We start from the raw sequence: 19448 nt of genomic DNA on the forward strand, positions 1-19448 counted from the left end.
TACTGCATAGCACAGTGAACTCTTCTCAATACTCTATAATGACTTATATGTGAAAAGAAACTAAAAAAGAGTGGACATACATATAACATTCATTTTGCTGTACAGCTGAGATTAACACAACACTGTAAATCAACTATTCTCTAATAAAAAAAGTTCTTAAAGTGTACAAAGAATAAATGCTGGAGAGGGTGTGGAGAAAAGGGAACCCGTCTACACTGTTGGTGGAAATGTAAATAGGTGCAGCCACTATGGAAAACATCATGAAAGTTCATAAAATGAAAAATAGAGTTACCATATGATTCAGCAATCCCACTCCTGGGCATATATCCAGAAAAGATGAAAACCCTAATTCAAAAAGATATGTGGACCCCACGTTCATAGCTTCCCAGGTGGCACAGTAGTAAAGAATCCACCTGCCAATGCAGGAGACACAAGAGATGCACATTTGATCCCTGGGTCAGGAAGATCACCTAGAGAAGGAAATGGCAACCCACTCCCAATATTCTTGCCTAGAAAATCCCAAGGACAGAGGAGCCTGGTGGGCTATAGTCCATGGGGTCGCAAAAGAATTGGATGTGACTTAGCAAGTAAATAACAACAAACGTACATACACAGACAGTGGAATATCACTCAGCCATAAAAAAGAGTGAAATATTGCCACTTGCGCCACACTGGGTGGACCTAGAGATGATCAGACTAAGGGAAGTAAGTCAGATAGAGAAAGTCAAATATAAACGATATCACTTATATGTGGAATCTAAAACATAATACAACGGAACTTACTTACAAAACAGAAAGACTCACAGACACAGAAAACAAAATTATGGTCACCAGTGGAAGAAAAGAGGGGGAGAAATAAACAAGGAGTATGGGATTAACAGATACACACTACTGTATATAAAATAGATAAAAACGGTTTACTGTATAGCACAGGGAACTGTATTCAACATCGTGTACTAATCTATAATGGAAAATAATCTGAAAAAGGATATATCTATATATGTGTGTATATACATATATATGCAAATCACTCTGCCTTATACCTGAAACTAACATGATACTGTAGATTGGCTATACTTAGGAAAAAATAATAATAAACAAGTAAATTTTAAAACATTTTAACAAGAAGCAATCACTGGAGCATCTCCCCCTGCCCCTGCCTCTTCATATTAAGGTTGCCTGGTTACTTACTGTGTGCCCTGTCAAGAAGCTGTAGTGTCTGCTGGGTGGCCCTGCTGCCCATCCAGGGCCTGACCCAGCCGGCGGCTTTTGTATCTCCTTGCAGTTCTGACTTTGTCCGTTAGATGGCACAAGATGTCTGTGGCTGGGCCCATTGATCCCAGACATGAAGGGCACTCTTGGGGTCTTTTTCTTACCTGAAGCCAGCAAGTGAAGATCTAAACTTTGTTTCGTTTTGTTTGGCTGCGCCACACAACTTGTGGGATCTTAGTTCCTGGACCAGGGGTAGAACTCAGGCCCTCAGCAATGAAAGTACGGGGTCCTAACCACTAGACCGCCAGGGAATTCCCTGCAAGCAGAGAACTTTACAGAAGATCCTTAGCCCCCTTCCTAGACTGGGAACCAGGCCCAGAGAGGAAGAGGACCTGGCGAGGCCACACAAGTTCAGCCCCTGCCACGGGCTGCTTTTCTGCAGTGTGGAATGGGCTGCCCCCACATCATGCTCAAGTAAACTCAGGCCTCCCCTGCAGTCACAGCTGGGGGCCTGGCTGAGCTTAGATCCCCAGGGTGAGCTGGCAGCCTGAGTTGTTGGGCTTCCCGCCCACAGCTGGTGGCCACATGCTGGTTGAGGGGCTGTCCAGCTCAATCTCCAGCTAGACATTGGCCCCTGGCCTGGGTTACAGGCTGAAACATCTCCCCAGGGAGATGGATGCAGAGGGGCTCCACCCTTCCAAGGACCCAGGATATGACCACCATCATGGCAGCCGCTGCACAAGCACCTCTCACCAGTTCATAGAGCCTGGTACCCTTAAGGTGGCTGGTCCCTGGCTCTGGAAGGAGGAGACTGAGACCCAGAGAGGGAAGGGCCTTGCCCAAGGTTCTTCAGGGGATCCAGAGGCAGGATGGCCTCCCTGAGTAGACCCTTGATCAATCCCAGGTCAGGAGGCACGTATATTTCTAGAAGAGATGGGGACAGGGAGACAGGTTTCCAAGTCCCTGGGTCCTTCTCATTGGACTCAAGAGACTGATTTGTTTCCAAAATTTAAAAAAACAAAAAAAGAGAGAGAGAGAGAGAAAGAGAGATTGATCTATTTCCCTTTCAGAAATGAGCTAGAAAGGGAGGTGGGGTCTCAGTACATTTAGGAGCAAAAAAAAAAAGGGTTTCAGGAAGGAGCAGGACAGAGCAAGTCCTGTTCTCAGCCTGCTATGTGGCCACCTCTTTCATTCTCTGATGCCATTTGAGGGTTCAGGCTGGTCTCTCCAGGAGGCCTAACTTACAAAAGTTTCTAGAATCCTGGGAGCACCAGGATTCTGGCTCAAGGTTGAAATCTTAGCACCCAAGGCTTCAGATTCTGAGTGTAGGGGTCTGGAATGGGGTGGAGTGGCAGCTGTGGAGGGTGGAGACAGGGACTACTGTTGAGGGGATGTATGGGGAGTCTCCTCGAGTGTCCTCATTCAGCCTCTCAGCCTCATCTCCCCTCTTGTCGCCATTCTGTGACTCTCCTGTCCCCTGGATCAGCACTCAGAGCAGAGGGAATGGGGACATGAGCACCCTCCCTCTACCTTAACTCCTGAGGAACCATAGATATAGGGCCTACAGGCAGAGGGGAACTCTGGGAAGAACCCACCACTCAACTGGTGATGCTCTGGGCCCTGGGGCTCTGCGAGAACTGGAGGAGGGAGGAGGGGCAGTGGGGGCTTCTCTGGCACAAGGTGAATGCTGTTCCCTGCCCCAGTGAAATGGGATGTGGGGCCTGGAGGCCAGACAGGAATAGGCCTGGGTGGAGAAGTCTGGCCATTCATCTGTTGCCAATTTCAGATCTGTAAAGTGTGGCCAGACCTCAAGTCCTCTTCCAAAGCACAGAGTCCCTTGGCTGGAATGAGTATCCCTAGGCAACCTGGGCCCTGCCAGGGGAGCTGGGGAGCCAGGGCAAGGCTTCAGGGGGCTGGACTCTTGGTGTCAGGGACCTGGGCACAGAATCAGCCTGTGGGGGGGCGTCTCTGTCATGGGCAGTGGAGGGGCAAGGAGCAAACGAGAGCCCAGCTAGACCACCCACCCAGCCCATCAACCTCTGATCTTCCTTTCAGGCCATCTCTCCCCCTTGACATTTTGCTAGAGCCGAGGGACTTGGGTTTATGGACAATTCCATATAAACCATCCATAGCCCGGCCAGACCAAAAGTCTCCCAAATGGAGAACCAGCTATTCTGACACAGAGCCACCAACTGGGCCAGCCGAGGCGGAGGGAGAGGCGGCAGGTGGATGGCAGGGCACTTGACCCCTCCCTCCTCCTCCCCGCCTTGGACGGGGTGGAGCCGCTGCCTTATAAGTAGCAGAAGCAGGCCTGGCGGCAACTGAGCAGACTACAACCAGCGGCAGCGGCGGGACCCAGGGCAGCTCGGCAAGCAGCTCGGTGCCCCTGTTCCTCAGCATGGCCCCCTCAGCCTGGGCTGTCTGCTGCCTCCTGGGGGGCCTCCTCCTCCGGGGGGGCAGTCCCAGCCCCGGCCCCAGCGTGCCCCGCCTGCGGCTTTCCTTCCGAGGTAGGGCAGTGCACTCTGTGTGTGTGTCCATGCAGCCCCTGACCCTGCTATACCCCAGGTGTGGGCCTCTAGCCTGCCCCAGGCAGTCTGCTCTGCCAGCCGGAGGAGGGATTCAGCCACTCCTAGCACAACCCGCGGGAAGGACTTTACAGTTATTCCCAGCCATGTGCTCCCTGCTGGCCGCCAGAGACTCCTGGGAGGAAGGCAGGGGGAGGGAGGGGAGACCAATCCTGGCAGACGGGACCAGGGTGGAGGTGGGAGACAGAGACACACTGGGGGAGAACCTGAGTGAGGGGGCTGTTGAGAAAAGGAGAGGGACTTCAGCCGAGAATGGCAGAGAGAAATGGGGAGGGGGCAGAGAGGGCAAGTCTGGAGGATCTGTCTGCTCTCAGCTGGGCTCCTTGCCCAGGGCAGACAGTGGGGAAGAGGGCAGCATCCTGTCCCTCTCGTCCCGTGTGCCCTGCAGTGGGGCCCCTCAGCCGATCCCCACAACCCTGTTCCCACTCCTACCCCTGGCAGCCCACTTTGTAACGCTGGCCTTTCCTCTTCCCCTCCATCCATGAGGCTCTGTGTTGCTTCCATTCCTTGCCCATCCTGGTCCAAGAGGTTCCTTTGCAGATCTAACCTGAAATGTTGTGCTGCAGCTGGCACAAGCCTCTTCTGAGTCTGATGAGACACAGGCTTGCCACAGAGTTTTCTTTCTGGGGAAACCAGAGGGATGGTCACCTTCCCCCAGGAACCCCAGCCCAAGGGGCGAGACTCAGGCCTTCTCTGGAGAGTTGGGGGGCGGGGGAACCTGGCTCCACTCTGGAGTCTGAAGGGAGTGCGGTGGGGGTGGGGAGGAGGGGGTGGAATGGGGTCCTGCCCTGGGAGCTGTGGCTTTGGGGAAGTCAGGCTACAAGAAAAGGTCCAAATAGGGCATATCTACTCCAAAGTACTGTCAGTCATGAAAGGCTTCCTGGAGGAGGTTGTTAATGAGTTTGGGGTTAGTGTTTGGGGATAGAAAAGATGACCTTTGGGGCAGGCTTGGGTATCCCACCCCCTCAAGGGTGGCCAGACATCCTGCTGTTTATTTGTACACCCATCTCCTCCAGCTACCTAGTTGGACCCCAAAGACCTATTTCAGGACTCCCACCTCCTGGGATCATCATCCGCAGACAGCCATCTCCATTCCTGGGTAGGCAGCGTCTATGGAGGAGAAAACCCTCTTTAGCCATATCCTTGGACCAGAGCCTAGAGATCCACCTGGCCGTACCTGGCCTCTCCCACACCCAGGCCTTAGGCAGATGCTCCCTCTGCTGGGAACGCTCCCCCCTGTCTGTCTGTCTGTCTGTCCCACTGAGTCAGCTTTGTATGCTGCTCAGACCACCGAGCCTTCCACCAGGCTCTCCCAGCACTTCGCCCAGCTTGCAGCCTTAAGTTCTGTTGGTGGGACCATCTTCCTTGAGGAGCTGGTAGAGCACAGATGGGCCAGGGGAAGGAGATGTTAACTGAAGACCAGGGGGCCATGGAGTGGAGGGAAGGGGGGCAGGCCTCTGGGTGGGCTGGGCTGGGTGGGGGGCTCTGAGTCCCCTGTCCCACCCACTCCCAGGAGTCACTTCCCAGAAGCCCTCCAGCAGCCCTCTGGATGGAAACACTTTCCAGATGTGAGCATGTGGGGGGTGGTGGATGCACAGCTGGGACCCTCCACCTCCACGCACTGGCTGGAGGAGTGGATGACCAGCAGCCCTGAACCCTCCCTCGGCTCCCTCCTAGACCTCCTGTCTGCCAACCGCTCTGCCATCTTTCTGGGCCCCCGGGGCTCCCTGGACCTTCGGGCCCTGTACCTGGACGAGTATCGGGACCGCCTGTTTCTGGGGGGCCGTGATGCCATCTACTCTCTGCGGTTGGACCAGACATGGCCGGATCCCCGGGAGGTGAGCTGGACTGTTTGGGAAGCAACTCTCTCTGAGTGCTGGGTGACTCCAGACGGGAGGCTGACTGGGGCAACTGAGGCTGTGAGGTCAGGGGTCAACCAGGCTGGCTGTGTTTCAGGTCCTGTGGCCACCGCAGCCCGGACAGAGAGAGGAGTGCGTTCGCAAGGGAAGAGATCCTTTGGTGAGTGCTATCAGGAGGGACTGCCCCCACCCTGACCAACACCCAGGCTCTGACCCCAGGAAAGCCTGGGGCTGCTCCCCAGGTGCCTGAGCTGGGGCCACGTGGAGCAGATCCTGATGGTCTAGTAGAATCTCCCCTCACCCTAGATCCATCCCCCCACCCTCTTCTCCCCCTAGGTGGAGTGCGCCAACTTTGTACGGGTGCTGCACCCCCACAACCGGACCCACCTGCTGGCGTGTGGCACTGGCGCCTTCCAGCCCACCTGTGCCCTCCTTGCTGTTGGGCATCGTGGAGAGGTGAGCTGCAGCGGCCCCACAAAGGGCTGGGAAGCCGTGACATTTTCTCCTGCTGTCTGAATTCTACCCATTGAGCCTGGGTCAGGGCAGAGGGGTCAGAGCCTGAAAGGCGCCTTTGTGTTAGGGAGCCGCCCCTACTGGCGAGGTCCTGAATGAGGGCGCCTTCCACCCACCCCCACTGTCCAGCCGCACGCAATGGCTGCTGCCCGGGTAGGGGGCGGGCACTGCTTTCCCAGGTAACACCTCTCCCTCCCTCCTTCTCCCCAGCATGTGCTCCATCTGGAGTCCCGAAGCGTGGAAAGTGGGAGGGGGAGATGCCCACACGAGCCCAGCCGTCCCTTCGCCAGCACCTTTGTAGGTGGGTGACACCCAGGCCAGGGCCGGCATGACAAGGGTGGGGGTTGGCCAGCATCATTGGGAAGGGATGGGCCGGGTTCAGGGCCTGGCCCTCCTCCCCTGACTCTGCCCCCTACCCCCACCCTAGGAGGGGAGCTGTACACAGGTCTCAATGCCGACTTCCTGGGGCATGAGGCTATGATCTTCCGGACTGGGGGTCCCCGACCAGCCTTGCGTTCTGATTCTGACCAGAACCTCCTGCACGGTGAGCTCAGGGCTCTGCAAAGGGCAAGGCTGACTGGGTTCTGCCCTTGGCATTGGCAGGGAGGTGGGAGTGGGGACTGGAGGGGCAGCCCATCCCCACTCTACTCCCTAAGACCCAATGGGGCCCCTGGGGTCCCTGCACCTTTTCTCCTCCTCATTGGTTCATCCCTGCCCTGTTCCTCCCCATGAGGGCCCTATCAACTCTTCCCTGTTACCTCCCAGACCCCAGGTTTGTGCTGGCCGCCCGGATCCCTGACAACTCCGACCCGGATGATGACAAGGTGTACTTCTTCTTCTCGGAGACGGTCCCCTCGCCTGACGGAGGCCCGGGCCGTGTCACCATCAGCCGAGTGGGCCGCGTCTGTGTGGTGAGAGCTGTGGAAGGGACAGTGAGGTTTGAATCCTGGCCATACGCGTCTTCCCAGCCCTGTCCCCACCTGAAACAGTAGGCGAACTGAGGCGAGGGTGTGGGGCTGACATCCACGCCTCCCTCCAAGGGTGAGGGTGGAGGAGCAGGAAGCGGGGGGCCTGTCCTCAGGCCCCAAGGCTGACTGGCCCCCACCCCCCAGAATGATGCGGGCGGCCAGCGGGTGCTGGTGAACAAATGGAGCACCTTCCTCAAGGCCAGGTTGCTCTGCTCCGTGCCTGGCCCTGGCGGTGCCGAGACCCACTTCGACCAGCTGGGTAAGGGCGTGGCCAGAGCACGTGGGGTGAGGGCTGGAGGGGGCTCAGAGCCCGTGAGTGGGGGGCACTGGCCGTGGCCTTCTGTCTCCCAGAGGACGTGTTCCTGCTGTGGCCCAACTCAGGGAAGAGCCTGGAGGTGTACGCTCTGTTCAGCGCCGTCAGGTGGGCAGATGGCCTCCCCTCGCCCCCACCCCCGGCCCTGTCTCTGCACCCTGACCGCCCCTGTTGAGCCCCTGCTCTCACGGCCCAGTCTAGCCAGGGGTCCCTGACTCTGTCCCTGACTCCGTGACTCGGTGGCTGTATTCTTTGCCTGGGTGTCCTTGTCTTTCGGTCTCTGCTGACTGCAGGCGCCATCATCCCCTGTCCTCCCTATGGAGCTAGGCTGCCCCCTTCCTGCCTCTGTGAACCTCCCTGGCCTGACTATTCCTGTCTGTCCCCTGCAGTGCTGTGTTCCAGGGCTATGCCGTCTGTGTGTACCACATGGCTGATATCTGGGAGGTCTTCAAGGGGCCCTTTGCCCACCAAGATGGTCCCCAGCACCAGTGGGGGCCCTATGGGGGCAAGGTGCCCTTTCCACGTCCTGGCATGGTGAATATCTGCCTGGGACCAGGGCAGGGAAGAGGGCTGAGTAGATGCTGGGAGGGGCTCTAGATTGCCACGGACAGGCTTGGGTCTGCACGAAGCCCCAGGGCAGCGGCTGGGCTGGGTGGGGTGAGGAGGGGAGCAGACCCCCGACTACACTGAGGAGTCTCTCATACAGCACGAAGGGCCCACGAGCTGTCCCTTGGAGGCTGGCGTGAACAGCCAGTGGCGTCTAGACACAGACTGGGGGGGGATGTGGCAACCCAGGGGGCTTCAGGCACCCCCTTTGCCATGGCCTGCAGTGCCCCAGCAAGATGACTGCACAGCCAGGACGACCCTTTGGCAGCACCAAGGACTACCCGGATGACGTGCTGCAGTTTGCCCGAGCCCACCCACTCATGTTCCGGCCCGTGCGTCCCTGGCGGGGTCGCCCTGTCCTTGTCAAAACCCACCTGGCCCAGCAGCTACGTCAGATCGTGGTGGACCGTGTGGAGGCGGAGGATGGGACCTATGACGTCATCTTTCTGGGGACTGGTAGGTGGGCTGCATGGGGTGGCCGGGCAGGGGAGGCGTGCGGGGGACCCGAGCTGCCCCTCTGCTCCTTCCTTTCCCACTGACCCCTCCTCCCTGCCCCAGACTCAGGGTCCGTGCTCAAGGTCATTGCCCTCCAGGCGGGGGGCTCTGCGGAGCCCGAGGAGGTAGTTCTGGAAGAGCTCCAAGTGTTTAAGGTGAGCAGGGGGCACTGATGGGGAGGGTTCCCGCAGGCTCCATCCCTGTGTCTAGGACTGGCTGCAAGGAAGCAGGAGCAAAGTGCAGGAGGGAAATGGGCCTGTCTTTACTGAACCCGCATTCAGTGGGCAGTGGGCCTCACTATTGCAGAAGCCTTGCGATGCTTCTAAATGACTGCAGGCCTGGAGACGGAGTCTGTGAGCTGAGAGGTGGGGGGCCCAGGGACAGATGGCCAAGGCGATCGCCCCTTGACAAAGGTCTGCCAGGCTCAAGTTGCAGTGAGGGGTGACTGACACCCCAAGGCGTTCTGTTGACCCCTCTATAGAGTCAGGCAGGGGGTCGTCTGTGTTTGGGGAACTGCTGAGCTTCCCCAAGTGGGTGGAATGGGTGATTTGGGACAGCTGCCTCATTGCTGGGGGACAGGGCTGTGGGAGGGGACACCAGAGCTTTGTGCTTTTAGCCAAGCCTTGGAGGCCAGCCAGGGAGAGGGGACCTTTCTAACAACACGATGTGTGGGAAAGACCGTCTGGCCTTAGTTGCCAGGGAGTGCACTGACCTGGGAGAAAGATGGCTTCCACCCAGAGGCTGGAAGAGGCTGAGAGCAGGGATGCAGGGGTGGTCTTGCTTCTTTCCCAGGTGCCAACACCCATCACTGAGATGGAGATCTCCGTCAAAAGGGTAAGAGCCGCTGCCGTGGCTGCCAAATCCTCCTTCCTCTGGTCTCCTTGAGTTTCCCTGAGTCCTGCTGTTTCCCAGCAGGCCCTGGGGCTGCCTGATTAGGCCCTACAATGAGGGTTGAGAGTTCAGCTGGGAGCTGAGATTCCCATGCACGAAACCCATGGGCAGTGGGAGGCCCTGAGTAAGTGAGCCTGTGTTCAGATAAAGGGAGATCCACAAAGTCCAGCAACTCAGGGCAGACAAAAACGTGCTTGAAAACAGGATCCAGATTTTATATCAAACAGATTTTAGAGACATGCTGTGTGTCCTTTTGCAAGTGGCAAAATCTCCCCAAGTTCATCTGCCCCAGTTTATCTTTGGGTAAACCTTGACTTTTGTGCTAGGACTGCTCAAGGCAGAGTTCACCTCTAAAGTCAGAGGCAAGGCCATTGGGGTAGAGGGCAAAGGTCTGCTGCTGGGAGGGTCTGGAGAAGCCCCGTAGAGAAAAGACCCCAGATGTGCCCCATTTCCTCCATGCCCTAGCATAGGATCCGATGCAGTCTGGTGGGTGATAAACATTTTTTGTTCTGGGAATGCACTCAAGAGGTTCTGGAAGACTCTTGCAAATGTCAGGGGTCTTGGGAGCACCCAGGGGGCTGAGAGCCTAGCTGCTCCTGTGTGGAGCACATGCTCACCTCGGGTTCTGCCTGTGTCTCTTCCAGCAAATGCTATACGTGGGCTCAAGGCTGGGTGTGGCCCGGCTGCAGCTGCACCAGTGTGAGACGTACGGCAGTGCCTGTGCGGAGTGCTGCCTGGCCCGGGACCCCTACTGCGCCTGGGACGGTGCCTCCTGCACCCGCTACCGGCCTGGCACCAGCAAGCGCCGGTTCCGCCGCCAGGACATCCGGCATGGCAACCCTGCCCTGCAGTGCCTGGGCCAGAGCCAGGAGGGTGAGCCGCGGAGGGCATGGGGGCGCCCTCTCACAGGGCAGCCAGTCACCCCTGTGAAGTGTGGCCTCAGGCTGGTCCTGTAGTCACAAGCAGTCCTCAGTTTCTCTATGAGTGTAACTCCTGTCAGCATATGGGTGCAGGGTCTTTGTGTAGAGAGAGGGGCTTAGGGATCAGTAGATGCCTAGTCCCTGTCACATTCATGGGGGGTCCTGGGTCATGGGAGTCCGTTGGTGGTCCTGGGGGTCTCATGGTTCCCGAGCTGAGCCCACTTCCAAATCTCCCCCAGAGGAGACCGCGGGACTCGTGGTGACCAGCACTGTCTACGGGACGGAGCACAACAGCACCCTCCTGGAGTGCCTGCCCAAGTCCCCGCAGGCCGCCGTGCGCTGGTTCTTGCAGCGGCCCGGGGACGAGAGGCCTGAGCAGGTGAGGGAGGACCTGGCTCCGGCCTGCATGTGTCCTTGGTCACACCCCTCCCTGAGCTCTCGGGGGGAACCTGCCAAGATCAACTTAAGAAAAGTGTGTGTCAGGCCCCTGGAGGTGCCCCTGCTCCTGCCATCTGGGAACACCCAGGCCAGATGTGGTGGAACTTCTCCAGTGACAGACAGCCCACAAATTCCAAGGCACTGGGCTGGGCTCTGTCTGACAGGGCGTAGCAGAGATGGCAGAAAGGGAAGCGGGTCTGGGCTGGTCAGGAAGGCTCCCATGCTTATACATATGGCTCATCTTTGAAGCGGTCTCTTCCTCAGGGTCCTCTTTCACCCTAGGAGGCCTGGGCCCCTGACGACTGGCCCTTGCACACACACCTCCACCACACACACATACACACTCACACACACACACACACAAGCACACACTGCCTGGCCCCTCACTTCCTCCCTAGAGTCCAGCTGTCTGCCTAGGCCCTCTCCTCCCCCATCCAGAAAAGTCTGTCAAGCCCAGAGATGGTTTCAGTCTGGGGCCTGAGCTTGGGCGTGGGCGGGGCAGGGTGAAGAACCATTCTCAAGCTGCTCCCACGGATAGCGAAGGGGAGGGAGTGGGTTGATTACAGGAGGGGCTCTCCTCCCAGCTTGAGAACTGGGGGAGGCCAGCCTTGGGCCAGCTGTTGGGCTGGGCACTGAGGAGTCTCCCCGGGAGGGCAGGGGCAGGGGAGCGATGAGATGAGTTACACAACACTCACCACCCAAGCACTGCAGCCTCAACGTACACACACACGTGCGGACCGAAGCCCAGACAGGGTCCAGGCCAAAGACAGGTCAGATCAGGACCATGCTGCACCTCCTACACCGTGATGGGCCTGTGGGTCCTGCAATGCAGGGGGAGTGAGCAGTGCAGACCAAGACAGGGAGAGCTCTGTACAGCGTCGAGTGTAGAGGAGTTCTAGTCCTGGGGCTGGGGGTATAGCCCCGACTTGAGAAAAAGCCCATCAACACCCTTTAACCCTCTCTGTTCTCTGGGAAAGTGAGGCCCTGCCGGCAGTTAGTTCAGTCAAGGACGCTGAGCCTGCCAGGCTGCTGGGAAGGGGAGAATGAGCCCCGAGATGGCAAATGTGGAAAAGCAAGGGGCAGAGATGTTGATGGGGCGAGCGCGGCTCCAGGCGCCCTCACGCCCTCCCACACCTCCAGCAGGTGAAGACAGACGAGCGCGTCCTGCAAACGGGGCAGGGGCTGCTGTTCCGCAGGCTCAACCGCCTGGACGCCGGCACCTACACTTGCCTGACGCTGGAGCACGGCTTCTCCCAGCTGGTGGCCCGCCTGGCCCTGGAGGTGATCGTGCCCGCGCAGCTCGACATTCTGTTCCCCCGGGAGCCCACGGCCCGAGGCGGCCCCGCCTCCGCCCCCCACAAGGCCTGGTATAAGGATATCATGCAGCTCATCGGCTTCGCCAACCTGCCCCGGGTGGATGAGTACTGTGAGCGAGTGTGGTGCCCCTCCCGCAGCCGCGGCCGGGGCAAACAGGCCAAGGGCAAGAGCTGGGTGGGGCTGGAGCTGGGCAAGAAGGTGAAGAGCCGGGTGCAGGCCGAGCGCAATAGGACACCCCGGGAGGTATGAGGCCGCATAGAGGAGGGAGGAGGAGGGGGTGGTTGGGATGGGCCGAGTGGCCAGCAGCAGCCCCCAGCATCTCCCACCCACCCAGCTAGGGCAGAGGGGGCTAACGTGCCTGATGGCCTCTTAGAGATAGAATCTCTGTTCCCGGGCCCCTACCAGGCCACCCGCAGGATAGGCTGGGGCCTGATGGAGGGCCCTGTGTCCCAGGCCTGTTCCTTGTCCCCTCTCTGGGCTCTCAGTCCCAGGCGGGAGTCAACACCCTCTGGCTGCTGGCAACCCCAGTGGGTTTGCTATTTGTTCTCAAGCAAGGCTCCCACAGCACATTTCCGCTTGTGCCCAGGGGCAAGAGGGTTGGGTGGTTCTTACCCAGCCTGCAGAACAATGGCCATTCTGAGTGACCCTTAGAGTGGGTGTGTGGGTGCGGCTGAGGTGGTGTCTGGGCAGGGGGCCCTCAGGCAGACGAGGAGGGGGGAGGTCGCCACTCAGCTAGCACCCTCTAAGAAGACCTACCCTGACTGAGGTGGGGAGGGAAAGTGGAGGCGCTGAGAAGGTGGAACAGCAAGAACCCCCTCCCACTTCGTGCCCTGATGTCTTGGTGATTGCCTGCCACTGCTCATGCCCTCTTCTGCATCTCAAAATCACGGAAGCACTGACTGCTAGAGCTCCCTGAACCTCCCAGCCTAACTTCGCTGTCCTGGGTCCTGTTGCCGCCAGGCATGGCTCCTGGGATGCCCGCCCCCTCCTGATGGGATTGCCTCTCTCCACCGTCAGGGTCTCCATGTTGACGAGCAGGGAGCGGGTGAATTCTAGGAGAAACTGTCCCTCATCTTTGTGGACTAGTAGATAGGGAGAGGGGAGCTGGGGTATTTAGAGGAGTGGGCTGTCTTTCCCAGGGCAACGCAAGCTTGCGCACAGCCTGGGTGGGTGGGGATGTGGCAGCTATGTGAGCAAGCTGTGTGGTGAGGACAAAAGGCAGTGCTTTGCCTGAGAGGCCACAGAGGACTGAGATGGGGAGAGGTCAGGAGATCCTAGGACTGGCTACAGGACCCAGGAGCAGGAATTCTCAAGGCCCCAAGAAGGCATCAATCAGCCCAGCAGCCAGAGGTTTCCCACCCTGGGATCTTTGGTTTCTATTAAATAAGGATTTGTCATGGGTGGTTCATTTATGAAGCCTGTAATTTTTCTTTTAAGGGAGAAAATTGCAGGGGGAAACTGCTAAGGCCTGCTGGTTCTTGGGGGTGCTGCTGGCTCAGGTAGCCAGGACACATTCTGTCTGGGTGTGTAGGGAGGTGTTTTTGCCATCAGCAGTAATGTGTTTCTTGGGCTGGGGAGCATGGAGGAGGAGGAGGAGGACTAAATGAAAAGTTGTTCGCAGCCTGCATATGAACAAGTCAGTGACGCACAAAATGGACAGGAGGGGGACAAGAGCCTCAGGTTCAAGATTCCCTCCATTAAGAACCAAGATGAAGGAAGGGGGGAAAAATCATAAAAAGACAGGGCTTCCTGGCCCCCAAACTCAAACCCAGACTGTGTCTGCCTTGGGTTGTATCTGAGCCCCACCTCTACTCCCTACCTCCCAGTTCCTACCACCTCTATAGAACTGGGATCTGAAATAGGCCCCTTCCCCTCTTTGCATGGTAAGTGAACCAGATGTGTACTGAGGTTAACCTGACAGCACTTTGGGAAGCCTCCAGCCAGGGATAGTTGTGGCTGGGATGTCAGCAGGTAAAAGCAGAGGAGGAGCACTGTGGGGGGTGGGGGGGAGGAGAGGGGAAGAGAAGACAGAGGCTGTGGAAGAGGGTAGGGGGAGAGCCCAGAACCCCAGGCATGGATGTCAGAGCTGCAAGCAGCTCTGCCCCATATCCCAGGTTTTTTCAGTGGCCACTAGGCTGGGTCCCCTGGGGAAGTTACTCTGGAAAATGGAGGGAGGAGTTCAAAATCCTGACAAGGAACACCTGCACTTGGAAAATATGGACAGCTTCTACTGATCTCCACCCCCCCCACCCCCATGGTACCTTGTGTTAGTCACTCCTGGAAATGCCTCTATGTGTGAATTCTATTTTTGTATTCATCTGTCAAGATGGGCCTCGTGGTTTCTCTGTCTTCAAAGCACACTTCTCATAATTCCCATTGTTTTTTATATCGTCACCGCCCCTGAGCGCTGGTGAGGAGAGTGCAGGGGTTTTCCACACAACCTACAGGGAAAGGGATGAAGCTAATATTTATATCACGTAATTATATCATTATTGTGTCTGTGTATTTCTGTACTAAATTGACTGATGCCATTCATGTGAGCTGTAAATGAGGGGTCATCCCTGTCCATTCCAGAAGGGCGAACCCACCCTGGGTGGTTTTTTTCTAAAAGGCAAGGAGATGGGTATCAGAGGAAGGAAGAAGTCAGAGGGCTTTGCCTATGAAGCCGAGATTGCTTATTAAATTAGGAAAATCCCATCCCATGGGCTTCTGAGACTTCTTGGAACTTCAGGAAGATGTTGAGCCAGGAAAAAAAAAAATGCTGGCAAAGGGCAGCTGGCACGTAGGCAGCCCTGCTCCTTTTTCACAATAACACTTGACTTTGTGACAGCAACACTTGGCCTGGCGCCTGTCTTCATCAGCCACATACCAAGGTATATTAAGGCCACTGTGCTCTTGCTGGCAGGGGTGGGGGGTAGGGGGAGCCAGGCTGTGCCGTGGGAGCTGCAGCTTTTGGGGGGGGGAGCCCCTGAGTCTGAACTACTGTGCAGGCTGCAGGAGGCACCTCTCCCCCAGCCCCACTCCCCGCCGTGACATCATGACCCTGCCCCAAGAGCAGACTCCACTGGTGCCAGAGGGAGATAGGAAAAGGCAGGGTTGCTTTAGAAATGGGAAGGACATCACCCCCAAGTCACCACAGAGACTAGCCCCTTGCTTGGATGGGCCCTTCAACCCATGCTATGGACTAGTAGGCTTAACAGTCATCAGTCATTAGTCCCATCTTGCAACCCCGGCCCTGGAGCAGGACCCCTGCTTTTGCCCCCTGGACCGTGCACAAGCACCCAGGCCTCACAGAAAGTGAAACCCTGTTGCCCTGCCCCAGGCCACCACCAGCATCTGAAAAGTGCTGGGCTGGGTGGGTGTGTGAATAGGAGGGGAACCCCCTTCTCCCCTGGGATGCATGGTATCTCTGCTCCCACATCACCACCATTCATTCCCTGAAGACCCCTTGGGCCTGGACTTCCCTCGGCCCCTCACCACCTCCACCCCCCTACGCCCCCATCCGGAGCCCTATTTCCTTCCTCAGGGGTTTCACTCTATCTTCTGCTCCCAGATTTTTCCTTTTTTTTTTTTTTTTCAGATTTTTCCTTTAAGTCTTATACTTCCCCTGGTCTTTGGGCCTGTTTCATGATTTCTTAAACAGGTCTAGAGCTGGAAAGGGTCTTCGAGAAAGTGTTTAGTCAAATGATGTCCAAAATGGTGTCCTTTGGAACAACTGTCTCATGAGATCCTCGACAACATTCAGATAAACACGGGATTTCTGTCCCCTTAGCCCAACAGAGCTGTACACTGCCTGCTTGCTTGCCTGAGGAACCCATGATGATTCCTCACTAACTTGCATGTCTACTCTGTGGTATATGATCTTCCAAAACAAGTGGTCCTCTAACCACCCCCTTTTTTTTCCCCATGGAGCAGCTGCCATTTCATGTTTCTAATGTTTTGAAGAGCATATTTCGGGGGAAATGCTGGTTAGATTAATTCCCTCCCTTTACATGTGAGATTAATTAATTAATCTCTGCCTTCTAAGCCTATAAGCTCTGGAGGCTCTGACTTCCCAGATGGAATAGACACATCTTGGTTTCCCATGGCCAGCACCACAGCAGGACCTGACACCCCATGGTTGCCAAGCCGCCGGTCCGCTGTTCCTGGGACCTGGACTCTGCCCTGCCTCTGGCTCCTGTCCTGTCACACCCAGCCTGCCTCCCCAGCCCACTTCCTGCTCCTCTTGTGTCTGGCATGGTCCTCTGTGGAGGGTTAGGGTTCACTCCAAGACTGTGGCTGTCCTATAGTCCACAAGACTAGTTTCTAAGCAAGGGTAAGGGGCAGAGTGGGGGCAGGATGAGGGAGGAAGACAACCCTTTTCACTGTCTCAAAGGGCTTCTTTGCTAAGCCGGGGTCAGGTCTCAGACACCCTTAGAATCCCCTGACTGCAGGAGTGGGCAGGGAGCAGCCATCAGGAGGCAGGTCTGACACCTGCGGGGTTTTCCTCTCTGTGGGCTGGCAAGGACCCGGGATGTGGTTGGAGTGAGGTGGGTCTCACAGGGCTCTGCTGTCCAGCAAACTGAGGTGTCTCTGATCAGCCACATCTCCTTAGAAGTAGCAGACAGCTGCTCAGGAATAGACCAGTTTTCACCCCAGTTAAGGATCTACCCCAAACTCACTCAAATCCCAGCCTGAAGGGGCTCTGGCGAGGAGAAAGTTCAACATGCGGCAAGATCAAATCCCCGGGGATATCGGAGATTACAAACTTGGCCCTGGTGTGCAGAGAGAATGAATGGGTGGGGCTAGGTTTGGACATAATACCTGATAAGGAGCTCAAGGATTGTTAGGCCTCCACCCTGGCTTCTCTTCCGGACTCACCCACCCTCCTGGTGCACAGCAGATGAAGAAAGTGGCCCCGTGCCCACTTCCCACTGCTCAGCCCCAGCCCGCCTTTGTGTGGGTACCACTGCTGGCCCCCCCTTCCTTAGAGGCCGTGTCCTAACGGAGCCTTTCACTTTCCCCGCTGGATTTTCATTAAGGAAACTTCTGGTTCCTCAATGTAGCCTATTAAAAAAAAAAATCATTTTCCACTGAGGATGGGAAATGCAGCAGTCTCCAGGGAGGCCTCGCAAGGGACGCCCACCCTCATGCTCCCACTAGGCCTCCAGCGGTCAACTAGTAGCTGTACTCAGGAACTCTGCCGTGAGGATGGCTCAGGAGGCCAGTCTTAATTCCTATCCCCTACAGAGGAAAATGACTGGAGTGCACCTAACCCATCCCAAGGGTGCATTTTACTGCCAAGAACATCCCACTGGGCAGAGAAGGAAGACCAGGGCAAGGACACAGCCGCAGGCAGGAGAGGATTCCAAAGTGAATCAAGGAGCCCAGAGCAGAGTCCAGGTGTCTGCCATCAAATGGAGGAGACAGTACTAGAGACTTAAAGCCCAGATTTCCCAGTTTGGGGGACAACGGGGGCTCCGTTCTCATAGATAGAGGTATGGAATAATGATGTGGCAGACCAGCAGCTTGCTTTATGGGCATGACCTCATCTGTTCACTCTGCCTGCCCCCGCAGCTGATAAGAATCTGGTGCTGTTTCCTGTAGTCCAAGGGTCTCAGACAATGGTGTGAACGGCTGGCCCTACTGGAAAGGACATTGTTCAGAGAAGAAAAAACAACACGCTAGCACAAAGCGGAGCAGGACCTGCCTGAACGTAAGGGCCTGTTTACAAATCTGCCACTTCCAAGCAGGGGGACACAATGGGGAATTGTTTCTGGAGAGGCTAGAGTCCCCTCCAGAATGCTCCTGGGGGCTGGGGATGGCTTTGATGGCCCAGACAGGTCTCAGATGCTCTGTGAGGGACGGACACTGATGGCGCACATGCCTTCCTGTTTATCAGAGGTGCACTTCAGGGCAGGCTCCAGGAGTGAGTTTACACCCAAGACCAGGGGGAGGAGCTCCTGAGCTTCACTCCCTCTACTCAGGCCTCATACTCAGGGATGTCAGGGGGCTGGAGGTGGTTTGCCAGGGAAAGGTGAGATTATTTTCTGAAAAACATCAACTCTTTGGTTTATGGCCTGCAATTCCCATTCTGCTTTTTGGAAAAAATGTACAAGGCATGAGAGCCTTGCAAATAGCCACCCCCTCTGCAATGGGGCTCCCTGGCTTGGTCTGTAAGGGAGACTTCTCACATCAGGGACCCTGTGATGCTACAGCCTTCAGGCAGTCTGGGAGCACACAGGGGGCTGATGCTATGTCCCTGGGATCAGGGCCAATGGGGTTGCTGTTTCTCATAACCACCTCCTGCTCTGTCTACAGGAAGTCAGAGCCTTTGAACCACCAACCAAAGACCCTGATGTCAGAGAGTGTGTGTGTGTGTGTGTGTGTGTGTGTGTGTGTACGCAGCAGGAGGGTAGGGCAGAAGAGGAAGAGAATCATATTACTCAATTCCCTTGGAATTGGGAGATCCCATTTTTAGGGGTAAGGGGAGGGCAGCTGTGGTTAGGAAGTTCACTTTGGGTCTAGAGAGACCTAGAAGGCAATCCTATCTAAGGACCTGACCTATGATCCTAAGTGTCATTAGTAACTTAGAAGTTACTGTCATGTCTATACTAATCTCTAAATATAACAGGGGCACAGCTCATGAATAAACTTGAATGAATGTGTTCAGAACACCTGAATAGCAGTAAGTCCTGTGCAATCCTAAAATAGAAGGAAGCTTTCCTAAGCCTTTCTCAACCTTCCATGTGTAAAGGGTTAGAATCTTCTTCCTCAACGTGCTCACAGTGCCCTCTGGTGTTTGACAGTAAAACAACAGGTTTATAAACAGGATTTGAGCACATCCAATAATCCCGGTGACATCAAACTGACTCTGAATGTGGGGTCCCAAGCCAGACACCATGAGGGGGAGAAAAGTTAATAAGATAGACAGGTCCCTTCCTATCAGGGACTTCCGATCTAGAGGGAGAGACAATTATGGGACAAGATGGAGAACAGCACAGGCTATCACAGGGGTACAAGCAGAGCTCAGACGGAGTGCCAAGGCGTGAAGAAGTGGCCCTCACACTGGATTCTTCAGGCTAATGATAGAGGTTATGGCTCTCTAGACTCTAAGCCTCATGCTCAGGGCCCAGTATGCCAGGGTAGCCATGGCAGAGTGCCCATGAAAGACCCTAGATGTCCATCTCAGTGGGGGCCATCCTAAGTAAAGAAGAGTTAGCAGATGTTTTATGGCAATTACAGAAGGGAAAAGGATAGATATGTCAGCAAAGCAAGTGGATGTAGGAAACCATACAGAGAGAAGGCTTTTGCTGTCGTCCTGTGAGGCACAAGGGTCTGAGCTGAGCATT

At 56.2% G+C, this 19448-nt stretch overlaps 1 protein-coding gene across 4 annotated transcripts; it reads left to right on the forward strand.

Moving 5' to 3' along the window:
• The first annotated feature begins 3533 nt into the window (after window positions 1-3533).
• SEMA3G (semaphorin 3G) lies at window positions 3534-14603 on the forward strand. 4 transcript variants are annotated; one of them, XM_061128432.1, is made up of 16 exons: window positions 3534-3719; window positions 5475-5635; window positions 5754-5816; window positions 5993-6112; window positions 6380-6470; window positions 6597-6713; window positions 6935-7080; window positions 7282-7396; window positions 7489-7558; window positions 7840-7984; window positions 8281-8512; window positions 8615-8706; window positions 9344-9385; window positions 10087-10315; window positions 10602-10741; window positions 11941-14603. In XM_061128432.1, the coding sequence occupies exons 1-16, from the start codon at window positions 3611-3613 to the stop codon at window positions 12364-12366; spliced, it is 2298 nt and encodes a 765-aa protein (XP_060984415.1). In that variant the 5' UTR covers window positions 3534-3610; the 3' UTR covers window positions 12367-14603. The 4 variants fall into 4 exon arrangements, with proteins under 4 accessions (XP_060984415.1, XP_060984416.1, XP_060984417.1 ...); XM_061128433.1 differs by having other exon boundaries at window positions 11944-14603; XM_061128434.1 differs by lacking the exon at window positions 10602-10741 and having other exon boundaries at window positions 11941-12312.
• Window positions 14604-19448: the final 4845 nt, after the last annotated feature.

The sequence above is a fragment of the Dama dama genome, chromosome 24 (assembly GCF_033118175.1).
Source record: "Dama dama isolate Ldn47 chromosome 24, ASM3311817v1, whole genome shotgun sequence".
Lineage (NCBI taxonomy): Eukaryota > Metazoa > Chordata > Mammalia > Artiodactyla > Cervidae > Dama > Dama dama.

What these genes read in the sequence shown, in the direction of transcription:
- SEMA3G (XM_061128432.1), top strand. Translation starts at nt 3,611, where the DNA reads ATGGCCCCCTCAGCCTGGGCTGTCTGCTGCCTCCTGGGGGGCCTCCTC. An exon ending in CCTGCGGCTTTCCTTCCGAG is followed by an intron (nt 3,720 to 5,474) that starts GTAGGGCAGTGC and finishes GCTCCCTCCTAG; the next exon opens with ACCTCCTGTCTGCCAACCGC. An exon ending in CATGGCCGGATCCCCGGGAG is followed by an intron (nt 5,636 to 5,753) that starts GTGAGCTGGACT and finishes GCTGTGTTTCAG; the next exon opens with GTCCTGTGGCCACCGCAGCC.